General features: G+C 42.3%; 1 protein-coding gene and 1 long non-coding RNA gene across 6 annotated transcripts in view; one reads left to right on the forward strand and one right to left on the reverse strand.

The window, feature by feature from the left end:
• The first annotated feature begins 4,224 nt into the window (after window positions 1-4,224).
• LOC106890042 lies at window positions 4,225-10,414 on the forward strand. 2 transcript variants are annotated; one of them, XR_001412455.1, is made up of 5 exons: window positions 4,225-4,269; window positions 5,522-5,589; window positions 6,855-6,961; window positions 9,110-9,278; window positions 9,634-10,414. It is a non-coding gene; the product is annotated as an uncharacterized LOC106890042 (long non-coding RNA). The 2 variants fall into 2 exon arrangements; XR_001412456.1 differs by having other exon boundaries at window positions 9,650-10,414.
• Window positions 10,415-10,554: 140 nt separating this feature from the next.
• The window catches only part of DLC1 (DLC1 Rho GTPase activating protein), a 226,116-nt gene continuing 221,842 nt past the window's right edge, over window positions 10,555-14,828 (reverse strand). For all 4 annotated transcript variants that reach the window (XM_014945601.1, XM_014945600.1, XM_014945602.1 and 1 more), the window contains 4 exons: window positions 14,329-14,550; window positions 13,399-13,616; window positions 13,066-13,239; window positions 10,555-12,528 (listed from right to left, as the gene is read on the reverse strand). In XM_014945601.1, the coding sequence (XP_014801087.1) occupies window positions 12,408-12,528; window positions 13,066-13,239; window positions 13,399-13,616; window positions 14,329-14,550 (735 nt within the window). In that variant the 3' untranslated portion in view covers window positions 10,555-12,407. The remainder of the gene's footprint in view (window positions 12,529-13,065; window positions 13,240-13,398; window positions 13,617-14,328; window positions 14,551-14,828) is intronic.

Genomic DNA, 14,828 nt, shown 5'->3' on the forward strand with positions numbered 1-14,828 from the left:
TATGTGGCTGGCTTTAAATAATAAATCTTTTTAGAAGTTCAATCTAAGTGAAGCTGCCCATGATCCCGTGCCATTGCAAAGTGGAAGGAGGGAGCTGGTAGTGGAAGATCTGCTTTTAGCTGGAGCCAGGCATCTGCCCAACTTGCAGATATGTTTCCTACATCGGAAGAGAGCAGGGCAGTGGGGAAAATGTGGAACTGGGGTGTGTAGACATCAGCCTGGTTAAAGAAAGCTAGAAGTAGTGCTGTGAGTGAGGACGTGGCAGAAAACAAGTTAAACTTAATGTAAGGTTGGCTCTTGCAGAGTGTTTCCCCAGAGGATGGCTGCTGGTGCTGAGTGTCATCTCCCACGTTTTCCTCCTCATTTTAAAGGCAACAGGATTGAATCCTAAGATACTGCAGTATTAAAACATGCACAGAAGAGTGTTAAATTTAGCTGTGGAAAAAGCCTGATGAGGGGATCATTATCGACACTGTTCTTCTGAGGTCACTGTTTGGCCTTGAGGAAATTGATAGGTGAATCCAAAACCACAGGATGAGTCAATTTGGAAAGGCATGCCATATCCATAGGCCTGTTCATGTTTGCTGTGAAAGAAAGTGGATACTTTTCCCCCATCATAGCTGTATTATGGGAAATATGACAGCCAAAAAGCTAACTCTGAAAGCCAGATTCATTTTTACCAGACCTGTAAATACCATAGAATCATAGAATGGTTTGGGTTGGAAGGGACCTTAAAGATCATCAAGTTCCAACCCCTCTGCCCTGGGCAGGGACACCTCCCACAAGACCAGGTTGCTCAAAGCCCCATCCAGCCTGGCCCTGACCGCCTCCATGGATGGGGCAGCCACAGATTCTCTGGGCACGTTGAACAGTGGATGCCTCCATAGCGGGTAAGTGTTCATGTGTGATTCTCAAACACCTAGACATGTAGTATCAACAGAGACCAGCTGTGGGGAGAGGCTGTGGTGTCATAGTTTGGTTTCCCTCCTGATTAAAACTGCCCGGGTGCAATGCTTGCCACCAGCAGCAACACACTGTGAGGCCGCTGTCTGCTCTGGAGACACCAGATTCAGACACAAGTTGTAATGGCTGCTTTTCCAGGCTGACAGAAGAGTATGTTTTTGGCCAGTTCATTGCTGGAGTGGGTCTCAGTTCACTGGGAGCAGCCAATTCATCCTGCACAGCACATCAGAAGCTAAAGATTTCTTGCTCTCAGACAAAAATAGTTAAATATCTTAGAACAAACCAATACCTTTCGGTGATCCTGAACTTGTGGATGCCTTGTTCGGTAACTTAATCTCTGTACTTTAAAATAACTAGCAAAGCATACTTATCACTTCTGATCAAACTCTCCTCTTGACCCAGCCAAAAAAACTTCTGGACTTGCATAGATGTCCCTCTTCTTGCATAGACGTCCCTCCTCTTACACAGACGTCCCTCCTCATGCATTTTAGGGGAAAGGCTGGTTGTTCAGAACTCGAGGTCTCCAAGAGGGTGATGACAGGCCCCTTACCTCCAAGCACTGCTAAACATGATACAATCTATAGGCAAAACAGGCCACCTCGCCTGAGCTGTGTGTATGTCTGTGAAAGGTTTTGCATCAGATCAGGGCTGGCAAAGGGAGAAGACAATGAGATACCAAAGACCAAGCCTGACCTGGATGCAGGGCTGGCTCTGGCAGGCTGAAGCAACCATCGTGACCAGAAAAAACGCACAAATAGTAGGGAAAGTCTCAAAAAAAAACATAAAAAAAAAGAGAAAATAGCCTGCAGGCTCTACCAGGAGGTTTGCAGAACAGAATGCGATGCAGAAAACAGGAGGGCTGCAGCTGCAAGGAATGGTTTCAGAAGCTATTGCTGCTCAGCCTCAGCTGCCTGCTCCTGCAACATTTTACAGAGAGCAATCTGAACACATTAGGAATGACTAGGAAGCATTTGGGGGATTTTGATGCTTTTTTGAAATGAGTTATTAAGCTAAAGGAAGTTTAAGGTAAAGGCAGAATACAGTATTTTTAGTGGTAAGACCTACGGAGCAGCACCTTAGGAAACATTTTCTTACAAAGAGCATCCTGTATGCTATTCTGCTTCATGGCTTGAAAGTACTGTAAAAAATATGCATTTTTTTTTATCCCAGTTTATGACCCTCTGAAGCATAATAATGGGTATAAAACATTAATCTGATTTGTTTAAAAATATTAATCCAATCTTTTGTTTAATGATACAAATCCGGGCACAACTGATAACAAAAGCTTACAGGGTCTTATCTCTTTAAGCAGATATCTAAATGTGATGCCATTCATCTCGGTGATAGGTAGTTCCTCAGGCACAAATATGCACATATCGCAGTCCGTGCATGATGACGACCAGATCCAGTTCTGTTTTCTGTCTGCTCTTCTGCATGGTGCGATCGACAAAGAGCTACAAGCAAGGGCAAAGCAATGCTTTTGACAAATCCCTCACGAGTATTTGGGTTGCTCTCCTGTGTGCTCCTCTGGCAGATTTTAAACAAAGTCTAGAAACCTGTGTTGGCCACAGAGTGCCAGTGTAGACTGCAGGTAAGAGGACTCTCTTGCAATCAGTCCGGTGCTTTGTTTGAAATTGGATTTTCCCATCTTTCTGTCAGGTTAAGGCGATGGCTGGGCAAACAGCAGCCCCAGGGTTTGGTGTGTTGAGAAGAGCCCTGGCGAGCAGAGGACACCTGCAGCAGCCCAAGGGGATGCGGAGAATGCAGTGCTTGTGTCGGGTCATGGTCCTACGGCAATGCCAGGTCTGTGTCACCCAGTGCCGACTTCAGCTTCAGTAACCACTTTAAGGTAAATGTTCTAAAGAAATGTGCTAGATGCCCCATTCCAGGAAACATCCATCTCTGGTTTCAGCAAGATGGGACTACTGTAAGTGCACAACATCAGAGAAATGTGACAATACTTTAAAAATCACCCTCATAATCTTTTACATTACTGTATTTTCTTTCTTTTCCAGTCTATCTGTGCATTCTTTAAACTGAGTTTATCAGCTGTGATATGTCAAAACTTGTTACTGTGGTTAGCATGCAGCACTGAGGTTGCTTTTCTAATATTCTAGTTGCATCTCTTATTCCAAAAGCACATATGCTCTAGCTCCCCATCATGATATGGGGTTAATAGCACATCTGGTTCATCTCTTGTCTATCAAAAGTAATTTGATTTAGAAATCCTTTGGAGTTGTGTATAGGCAAAAAGCACCTCAAAGGAAAACTTGTTCTCAGTTTGGCCTCTAGGTATTTTTGTTTTGTCGTCTTGCAAAACTTGCACTTTCAATTTATGATTACTGGAGCAGAAAAATATTATTTTTTTTTTCTCTTGAAGTTCTGGGGAAGTCTAACTACAGAAACTGAGGTACAGAGGGCACGAGGTGGGAAACCAGACTGAGGGACAGATTTAAACCATACAAAGAGCCTGGGCTGAGTTCCCATTTATGCTAAAGATTTGGGATTATTCATTTGTTTTGGAGGCTGGGGCAAAACCTGGCAGGATGGTGGGGACAGAGCGGGTAGGGAACCGAGTTCTGCACAACTTGGGAAATACTCTTGCCCCAACTGCTTCTTCTGGGACCAGTTTCTATAAGAATTAAGCAGAAGACAAGGGCAGAGCAGAGAGAGCTTGTTTGTTTAGACACACAATGTTTGCCTTTATTTCCTTCTATCTTTTCTAAGGGCCGTGACGGCACTTCCTTCCTAGTTCATTTGTGTGGCTGCCTGAAAGGGATATGTCTAAATAGGGGTCAGAGCGACTGCAGGGCAGTTTGCTTGTTTGTTAAACAATATGGGAAGAAAACAGAGGCCATGAAGAATACTTCCCTCCCCTCTGTGCCCCGGGGAACATTCTTTATAAAATTTGGCAGCAGCTCTTTCATCAGAAACCAGCAAACCACTGCACAGAGCAGCCGGCCCTGGAAACTGTTTTAGCAATTTAACAGGAGAGGAAGAGGAGGCACAGGAAAGAAGCTTTAAAAAAAGAAGAAAAAAAAAAAAGTGGTATAAAAACTTCATAGAAAAAATCTAAATCAGTAAGATAGAGTGTTTAACAGTAAAAAAATAATGCAGTAATTGGGCTTGCCTTTCTGCACGGTGCATTATAAGCAGGAACGCAGTAAGTATCATGTCATGTCCCAGATTGTGCTGCTTATCAATTTAAATGAATGCTCTCTATCTCTGACAGGGACCATTACAAGATCTTCCAGAAAAACAGCACAAGAAACTTCCTGCGGGCTCTCGTATAAAATATGTCCAGAGGTAAGCCAAAGTGGCTAGGGCAGAAACTGAAGCATGAGAAAAATAACTGGAACTTCTGTAAATATATTTTTCGCCAAGCTGTACCAAAACCACACCTCTGAAGACTAGTTGTGAATTCCAAATGTTAATGATATATTGTAAATAATTACTTCTGTAACAGAGCTGATGGTGCCAGAAATCAGCTTGTCTTGCCTTCTTTCCTCAGACAACTTGATGCAATTTTGAATCGGTGCTTCTGGTCTCTGTTTCTAGCAGTAAGCTGGGGATATGGTCCTATCCAAACCTAAAACTTTAAACATTTAAAACTCCCCAAGGTCTGCCAGCTGATTAGGATTTTATCAAATACATGCCTTGCAGTCTGTTAGCCATGACTGGCCTGCTACAACCTCTGTGCTCCTCAGCGGCAGGGCCTCTGAACCCCATCACCGTTCTTGACAGGTCATTCATTCCCTCATCGATCTTGCCTTCCCCAGTAGGATGCTCAGGGCTTAGCCTTTCCTCTCTCCCCAGTCCAGTAAGTCTGATTAATTGAACCCAGTTCAATAACTATTCTGCCTAATCTTGTTTGCAAGCAACGCCGCGAGGCGAGGGCTTTACCTACAAGGTTATATGATATTTCTATACACAAGCATTTATTCTTGTCATAGGCTGGAAAAGGGAAGAAAGCAAATGTGAATGTATATTTTTTTTCTTAGACTTTTTCCTCTTCTTTTCTACTTGCTCAAGGTCATTCTTAAAAGGCCTCCAAACACAATTTAATGTGGTTTTGGAGGTCTCCAAAGCCAAATCAGGGAACTTGCAGACCAAGTGCTGTGTAGTGTTAGTGCTACTGAGTGCATCGTTACGGTCCTGGAATTCACTAGTGGTTATGACTTCTAAGTGTGCTTTGTGTCCACTTTATTAAGATACTTGCCACGCGTTATTATAAATATGTGTTTCTATGCTGCTGGTGCCATTTGATCTGATGAGGAGCGTGGCACACAGATGGGATGCCCTTGAGGGAAGGGAGTTGCTGTTAGTTCTCACTGCATAAGACTGAACATCGTCTCATTTTGTCTCCTCCTCCCCTCGCTGGGAGGTGGATGCCTCACCATTGCTGAGGATTTACAGGAGGCAGCACTGGAATTTGGGAGATTCAGTATTTTCTGTGTGCTTTTCCCATCTTAGAGAGTGGAGTATAGTGTCTATGTGGAGGGGGGGCAGGTGCTGTTTTCCAGACATATTACCTTAATGGAACTCCTTTTCTTTTTAGATGGTCTAACAAGGCTTTCACAACTGTCTTTCTATGCAACAAGAAGCAATTTTCATTATCATCTGATGGTGAGTGAAATTGTAGTGAAGTTTTACCTTGTTCTTGCTTTTATTTAAGTACTGACTTTAATGTAGTTCTAGCTTTGTAGGCATGTCACTGAGGTTGAGTATTCAAAATCAACTTGGATTATTATTTGTATTATCATTACTGAATGCTTTATTACTTGTTTTATGCTTTAGAAGCCCCAGTTGATAAATTATATAGGTGACAAAGGCTTCAATGAGAATTTTTATCCTGTGGGTAATGGTAGTAAGGACTGTACATTTTAGAAATTTTAAGGGCAAAGATTACAAAATTCCCTAAGGCCTTATATATATATATATATTACAACAACAACAACAAAAGCATTCCTATAGGTCAGTGAAAAACCCCATGTGTGCTCTTCAGACATTCTCTTGTGCTGCTGTGGTGCTGGCAGGTATTTAGAGAAATGAAAAGAGTATAGACTGCTGGAGACCAAGTGAGTGAGTTAAAACAAATATTTTGGTATCTTTGCATTCCTTTTCAAATGTTTAAATGGGCTACTTAAAATATGCTCTATTGTACAACTTTCCCCAGTGGCAGGGTTAAAAAAGTGGCCTATAGGAACTTTGCTAACATCCCGTCAGTGTTTCTATAAACTTGAATTATAGCCTAGCTAAAGATTACATGTTTAACCAGCTCCCAACAATGCCTTGACCGAAATTTATTTTCTTTTAACTCTTTTTGAAACAAAGGAGAATTCTTACCAGATGACCTCTTTGTTTTGAATAGATATTTCAGACTGCTATGTCAATAAACATCTTGGTAGTGTTTGGCCAACTGGGTCCTCTTCTTCATTTTAGAAGAACCCTTCCTCTGTTACCCACATCTTGCACACCGTCTTAGTCCTAGCTGTGTTATGAACATGATCTACTTCTGCTATTAGGTGTCTAAATTTGTTGTCTAAAGTGACACTGAAGTGTCAATGGATTTGATTCTCAGCATGATAGAGAAAGCATGCTTATCAGTTATAGATCTTTCTGGGCTTTGAGTAAATGTTAGAAAAAGCAAAAGACTCTACTAGTTGTCTGGTAACCTCCCCATGCTGATCTTTCATGCTCTTGGCTCATAGTGGGAGGCTGGCACAGCATCTTCTCCTTGAAATGAATGTCCACTTCTATAAAACGTGAGGAAACTGCATTCCATAACCTCCAGTGTAATTCTTAGAGAAAGGCTTGGTCATTAGCAACTTCCAAAATATTTGTTATTTAATTGTAACTTTATTTTTGACACCATAATGTTTCTTGCTCAGCAAGGCAGCGCTACCCAACACTACAGGTGAAAACTGCTGGCCTTGTAATTTTGTCAAGTAATGAAGAGAGGGTCTTGATATTGCCGAGGAGATCAGCTGCAGTGGAGGTAAGCGGCACTGCGGGAAGGGATCGCGGCAAAAAAGAAACCCTAAAAGGACTGGCAAGGAGCTCTTTTTGAGGGCTTTAGAAGCTGGTAGCAGCGACTGGTCCCTCCAGGAGCTGGCTGCTTGTGGGCGGGTGGCATATAAGGAGGTGATTGGAGACAGCCAACGTGGCTTCACCAAGGGCAAATCGTGCCTGACAAATTTGGTGGACTTTTATGATACTGCCACACACTTGGTGGACAAGGGCAGAGCAACAGATATAATCTACCTGGACTTGTGCAAAGCTTTCAACACTGTCACACATGACATCCTGGTCTCAAAATTGGAAAACAATGTATTTGATGGACTCAGTGGATAAGGAGCTGGCTGGATGGCCACACTCAAAGGGTTGTGGTCAATGACTCACTGTCCAACTGGCGGCCAGTGACAAGTGGTTTTCCTCAGGGGTCCATACTGTGATCAGTGCTGTTCAATATCTTTGTTGGAGACATGGACAGTGGGATAGAGTGCACCCTCAGCAGAGAGCACCTCCCCTGTGAGGACAAGCTGAGAGATCTGGGGTTGTTCAGCCTGAAGAAGAGAAGGCTCCGGAGAGACCTTATAGCGGCTTTTCAATATCTGAAGGGAGCCTACAGGAGAGCCAGAGAGGGGGTCTTTGTCAGGCAGTGTAGTGACAGGACAAGGGGCAATGGTTTTAAATTGGAAGAGGAGAGACTTAGACAGTAGAAAGAAATTCTTTACTGTGAGGGTGGTGAGACACTGGAACAGGTTGCCCAGGGAAGTCATGGATGCTCCATCCCTGGAGGTGTTCAAGGCCAGACTGGATGAGTCTTTGAGCAACATGGTCTAGTGGGAGATGTCCCTACCCATGGCAGGGGGGTTGGAACTAGGTGATCTTTAAGGTCCCTTCCAACCCAAACCATTCTATGATTCTATGATTTGTGATGCTTTATGAAAGATAGGGCAGGAATTTGAGGATTTGAGTCTATGCAGTTTTAAATGACTTACAGTCTTGCTGCTTCGCAGGAAGAGATTGTCCCACAACCTCAAAGACCTCTTGCTGTGTGGAAAAATGCCTTTTCCTTTCCTTCTGCCTCAAATTTTCCATTAACGAATTTTTATCCCAACTTGTACACCCACTCAGATAGTTTGAACCCTTCTCCCGTGTTTTTATGACCTTCCAGTGCTAGTAGACATTTACCACAGCCCTCTTGTCTAGTGGCCAGATTATGTGTATTGAATCTTTCTGTATAGACGTACCCCTTCAGTGTCTTAATCTCTTTTGATGGATTTGGTTTTTTTCTTTCTTCTTTGAATTCTTTCCCATCCTTCACTGCTTTTTACTGTCCCTGGACTCAGCTTGGAAATACAGGAAAATATAGCAGGATGGTGGAGAGGGGAGGGGAAAGTGAGCAAGCCTCAAGTGCCTGGGATAGTGCTCAGGGTTAAAGAAGCATGGATGCAGAAGTTCCATATTAGCATCAGTAATAAGAACATTACTTCACTTTCACCTCCAGTGCTACACTAATCATCATTTTAGACACCGATATCTTTCCCTGGTAGTGAAATAAGATAGCTCTGGATTGGCAGATAAGAAATGGCTGAAAGTAATTTTTTCAGAAATCTTTAGTAGTTCCTTGTACAGTGGGTGCAGTCAATGGCTGTATTGACAAGTTATAGTATAGCATAGGCAAAAGAATTAGCATTTTGTCTTTGTAAATTTAATGCATTGCTCCATTAAAACAGCATCTTGACTTCATTCCTTATGATTGTAGAGCACTGCTTCCAGCGCTTAGCAGAAGAGCTGTGTATAACATTTAATTTTCATATGTCTTAAGTGGAAGTAACTACCTTTATTATGTAGCCCAAGTCATGGATACTGTTTTCTTATCAGCTTTCTCCTGGCACGGACTACGGTGGGTATATATTAGATCCTGCCCTTCTCAAGGTCTTGTACCAGGCTGCAGAGGGACTGGTTTGGGTCGTTTCAGGCTCATTTTCTCAGCCTGTCCATGTGCGTTATTGACATTGCCTTCTGGCCTTTATGATGAAGGCCACTGATTATTTACAGCTTCATAAATCACTAATTGTGGAGTGTGTTACTTGAGGCATGACAGTAAGATGTGCCTTTTTCCATTTGTATTTGTTAGAAAGCAGACTGGACCTGTGCTGCACCGGGGATGCTGTGTGGACAGTTGGCCATACCAGGACCCTGCCAGAACTGAAGGGGGGAGCCCAGCCTGTGTTCCCCTGTGGCAACCATGACTTAAAGCATGAGAGCATCCGAGCAAGAGCCAGTGCCACCATGAGCAACACCAGGTAAGAAACACAGACATAGAAACTTGAATTCTGTTGACCAACTACAGCATGGACAGTATAGACTTCTGGCATGGAAGGTGCCAAGAAAACAAACATTCAGGAGCGTGACACTCTTTAGAAGAGTCAAAAGTAACTCATGTTTTAGAAATCTTTAGGAAAATGCTGATTTGAAAGTAACGTAAATGCACTTTAATCAAAATGCAGAGTAAATCCTTGAAGTGCCTGAAAAGTCTATAACATATCAGTATGCTTAAAAATACAAACAAAACCATCATTACAGACAAAAATAAATTAGTTCTAACTGCTTGCTCCAAGGGCCCAAACCTGTTTTGTTCTTTTTTTTTTAATTGTACAGTTGGTTTTATTTTTAGTATCGACTTGGGGAGAAAGAAGATCCTCTAAGAGCCAAACAAATGACAGTCCCTTATGAGAAAGTCTTTCCACAAGATTCTTTGACGTGTGAGAACTAGTACCATGACAGCAAGAGTTTTGCTTTTGCCAGGCTGTGAAGCAGCATCTCGCACTGCTCCCGGGGGAACGCAGCGGGAAGCGATAGCGATCAGGACGTGGGGATGCTCAGGCGGAGAAATGGATGTCGGTAACCCAAAGGCAGCAGGCCTCCTTCCAGCTACTCTGTCAGAGAAGCTTCACAAATCAAAATCCTCTTTCAGATGCCCAAATTATATTTCTGTTGGCTAAGACTTTAAAAACTTTTTGAAGTTGCTTGAATTAACAGCTGTCTTTGGCTTCGTTTTTCACCTTAGTCAGTTGTTTGTGTATCCTCCTGGCCTTCTCTTTGGCTCCGTTTCACTGCTGCGTGTGCTTTAACTTTCTCCAATTACTTTCACACTTGCATTTTTTAAAGCAAACCTGTGACTCGTCACACCCTCATTCTCCTCCCAGAAAATAGGAAAGTGGTGAATTATTTTTCAGCATTGCCTACAGCTGCTGACCTAGTAGAAGTTTGCTTTGCTCCCTGTTATATTCAAGTGTACCTTCCCAAAAGACAGCAGCAAAATGGAGGTTTCTTCTTACTTTTAAAGACTGGGGACTATTTCGGTCCAGCTGACTGCCATCGTGAAGGTTTGTCTTCCAAAAATTTTGAAATTGCTTTGGTACCTGCCTTTAAAAATGCTAAAAATATTGGCCTGGGAAAGGACAGAGGGAGCTATGCAGTAGGTAGTACTATGTGAGGAACCAGTGGTAAGAAAAATGCCTCCTCTGGGCCCAGGAGCAGAAAGAAGAACGCAGAAGAAAATAAAAACCAGTATGCTTCTCCAATTTTAAACATTTAATAGTGCACTTATTGAGTATATTCTGTACAGACATCTATTGCAAGTTAAACATTTTCCTTTCTCTCATGTAGATCATAGTCATGTAAAGCACATTTACAATAGAAAACATACTTGAGGTACAAAAACCCAAAAAGAATATCTGAGGTATAAATACAGGTATATTTTAAATAATCTTTTATCATGCTTTATCTATGTTTGACAGTATACTGTGGGCAAGTATACATGTTTACAATAGAATGGTATGTACAACATACAATTTTACAAATTCAAAAGTGTTTGATGTAGAAGAATATACAAGGTTTTCCTACTCATGAGGAACATTGTTACTGGAAGTACTACATTATTTGCCCTAATAAAAAAATCTTCATCAAAAAGCTTAAAATAATACTGACAATGGTAACAAAGTCTCAGTCAAAATTCCATCTTGCAACTCATTCATACCCTAGCCACAAAATACATTTATCACTTAATACTGCACCTTGAAAGCAAATCTTTACCTTTACAGTAAAACCTACAGAAAGACGCCTTTCCAGAGGACCTCAAGACTTCCTACAGTTCATACAAGATGATTCTCAAGGAGAGGGGAATATCCCAAAGGGTTTAAAACCCAACAAAACCCAAGACAAAACCCCACCCTCCTCTCTGCCCCCATATATAACCCTCTAAACTGCTCACGTGCAGGTTCTGTTCGTGGTAACGTGCAGCTTTTAGGAAAACTGGCAAAGGAGGGAGGGAAAAGGAGAGAGCCCGTGCGACTCCTCCGAGCCACCTCACCCAGCCTGCTGCTGCTGGAGTCCTGCCACCTCCCAGCAGGGCAACTCCAGTGTTGACTTCTTCCTCTTGAGCCATTAGAATACAGTAAAATATATAAAAGCTCATTAAAACACTTATACTTAACACAGGTAGGAGTAAAAGCAACAAACATTTTTTTGGCAAATTAACAACTGACATTACTGGCTCTCTTCACTGTTGCATAAACGTTTCATTTCTAAGCTGCTACGTGGCTCAAAAATATACTTACTTAAAATTGCTATAGAATTGCTAATCACTCCTAAAAGATCGTCTGGCTAAGGAGTGACCCGTAAATTGGAGCAAGCCTCTTGTAACATCTGCTTAGGGTTTTTAACAAGGTTATAGCTGAGGAAAATGCAGAACTGGCACATGGGAAGGATGCCTACTCCTGGTCCACAGGGGAGTCCCATTCTAGGTTGTACTGTATCCAGCATACTAAAATCCATTCTGGTTGCCTATCAGTGTACCAGACACATTTCAAGTTCGACTTCTGCTATCCTTTCAACCACTAAACACACTCATTCACACTTTGATCTCTGTGCAAACCTTTCTCTGCTTATCTCAGTGAGAACACATTGAAGAGTACCAACTATTCCAGTGGATACACCAGTCCCTCAACGCACTACAAATAAAATGACGTGGGTATGTACATAGAGCTAAGTATTTCACATGGGAATGATGAGCCTTCACCATATTTCATAATATATTTTGCATTTAAAGAATTTTGCTTCTCAGAAGCAATTCAAACCAGCTAATAGTACAATACTACTTTTTTTTTTTCTTTCTTTCTTTTTGCACAGTCCTCCTATGTATTCCAGTCGAGGCCTACACTATAGACCTTACACAGACAGGAAGCAGCTTTAAAGTGTATGGTATGGCCACAGTCCTATAGTAATGCTCACAGTCAAGTTCTCATGCTGTCATCCCTTCACGACATGACTTGCAGATGATACGCTGGTCCGGTCTGCAGCAGACGAGCCTCAGTTTTGGATAATGTCTACGTTGCTGAGGTCTGGAGCGCGTGGCTGTTCCTCTTCAGTAGTCACCTGGATTTTACTTCCTTGCTCTCAAGGCTCTGATGAGTGAAAGAGTCTCGTATCTTAACGACTTCCGATGCACACAAGTGTCCAAAAGACTTGGCGTACCAGTCTGGCATGTGGCCCCTGATGCATGGAGAAAAAAATAGTGATGAAGTAGGTACCAGTAACTTTGCATGCATTTTCTTAGTCAGAATCAAATACATATCTAGCTGGTTAAAAGCCCGAGTAGGAAATCTCCTTATTACTGCTTACTGCTCAGCTCAGACTTACTATTATACAGACTTGCTCAAAACCAAGTTTGCCGCCATAAGGAAAAGTTACGAGAAGTTTTGTGAGAACTTGGTCCTGTTTACTAACTTAATATTAACATTACAATGTCCTTATATTCAAATACATCTGTCAGAGGAAAGGGTGGGATTATATACCAGTAGCTATGGTGGAGCCCATACTGGAGGCTTCCAGTACAATGAACCACACCTGCTGATAGATGTGCACTGAGGCCAATTTCCTCTGACATCTCAGAGACTTGTGTGAATGCCTTTGAGAAGTACATACTACTGGCCAAGCTAAAGCCTGTTAACTGTCTAAATTCTGTGCTGACGACACGGAAACTATACAAGAAAAGTTACCACCCCGGAAGGACAAAGTGGAAGTTCGTACCTTAAATCAATTCTGCACATGTAGGTAAGTTTAGATTTTCCTGACCCGCAGGGCTCAATCAGATACCTAGACAGGAGCACATTGACTCTAACGCCTGCCACTGGAGCACGGTCATGGTCCACTGAGGTTGCTAAAAGCACACAAGCTCCTTTTGGGAAGTTTGTCCTCCATGTTCTAAGAAAAAAGAAGAAAAAAAAAAGAAAAGTCTTACCTTTGACAAAAAGTAATTCAAACATCTAATAAGACTTCAAATCGTACACAAGCAGATATTTACCTACGTAACTTCTACAGAAATTGTAGGCAAGGTTGCTATAAAAAGTATAAAAGTCTTACCTTAAGACTACGAAGTCCCTGGCTGGGTGAGGTGCCATGCTGTTCTGGACATACTGGTATATATCCGTCTGGCTATCCAAAGGTTCGATTACTTTTGAATCTATAAGATCTTCATCCCAAAGATGCTGCTCTTTAAGTAAACGATTTAAAACGTCCTCTGGCGTAGCTGGGATTTCAATGGTAGTTTTCCATAACCGGAGTGGGGGACCTTCGCATACCTGGGGAAAATCAACACAGTCCTCAGTTTTACCCTTCTTTACACTTTGTTTTCCTTCTGACTTCAGTGTTGGCTAAATACAGCAAATTAAATACATACACAAATATATGTATATATTGCACTAAGCTTGTCGTAAGCTAAGACTAAGGTTGTTTTCCTAACAGCTAAGGGCATCTGCGTGCTGAATTCCAATTTATTTTTAAGCTACAGTTACCTTCTCCTGTATGGACCACTATTAGATCATGACGCTACAGAAAAATATCCTAATTTTCCACATTTATTTTTTAAATATCTTAAATCTCATTGAAACAGTTTTCCATGTGCTAGCTCCGAACTGTGCAAGATTAGAGCGAGAAACTTCTTTCCTGCTGCCTGCATAGTGACAGTGCTTGGCAGCTTCACTCAGCCTGTCAAGGCTTTGCACATGGGAGTGAAGGCGTGTAAACCCAACACAGTGAACATTCCTGGGCTGGATAAACAGAAGAACACGGATCAGTGCACGTTAGCGGACTACTGCTGAAAGACATGGTGTTTTCAGATGTGTGCAACTATATCAAAAGACTAAGGTGTTTTTTGTGTTATTTTTTCTTAAGCCTATCTGCAAAGTAAAGGTGTGCACTGAACCTTTTGTAATATCCCATGTCAAAAGCCTGCTTGTATTAGAGAAGATGAGCTAAAAACTCAAGCTATGGCGTGAATGGCAAGGTCCATACCTTCTTGTAGGCCAGCTCTGCTTGCTCCGAGGTGGAGCAGCTGACCCAGCCTTTAAACTTCTCCTTCATCTCTTTGAGCAAGTCGTCCACGCAGTCCTGGAGGTAGCAGTGGTAGTCGCAGGGCTCGGTGGTGCTGCTGCCGCCCCGGAGCTCCTCCAAGCTGAGGGGACGCAGGTCCTGCTCCGTGTACGAGTTCCGGCCCCTGCTCATTTCTTCGGGTATCTGAGGGGTGACAAGGGTGAAAATCATCCTCTTGCAGCTCTCCCCCCCAAATCACAGAGTTAGCCTAGCAGCTTGACAGCCTCGGAAAGATGGGTACGCTAGTTTTGCAAATGGTGGGATGCATATATGTCAGCTCAAGCACTCAGCGTGAAGAAATGCCAAAATTAAGTTTGTGAGTTTCATTTAACTCAAATGAGTCCTTTTTTTTTTTTTTTTTTTTTTTTGGGGGGTCTTTTTTTTTTTTGTGGACTATTTCTTTTTGCTACATAACCCAGAAC

Source organism: Calidris pugnax, unplaced genomic scaffold, assembly GCF_001431845.1.
Source record: "Calidris pugnax isolate Ruff unplaced genomic scaffold, ASM143184v1 scaffold58, whole genome shotgun sequence".
NCBI lineage: Eukaryota > Metazoa > Chordata > Aves > Charadriiformes > Scolopacidae > Calidris > Calidris pugnax.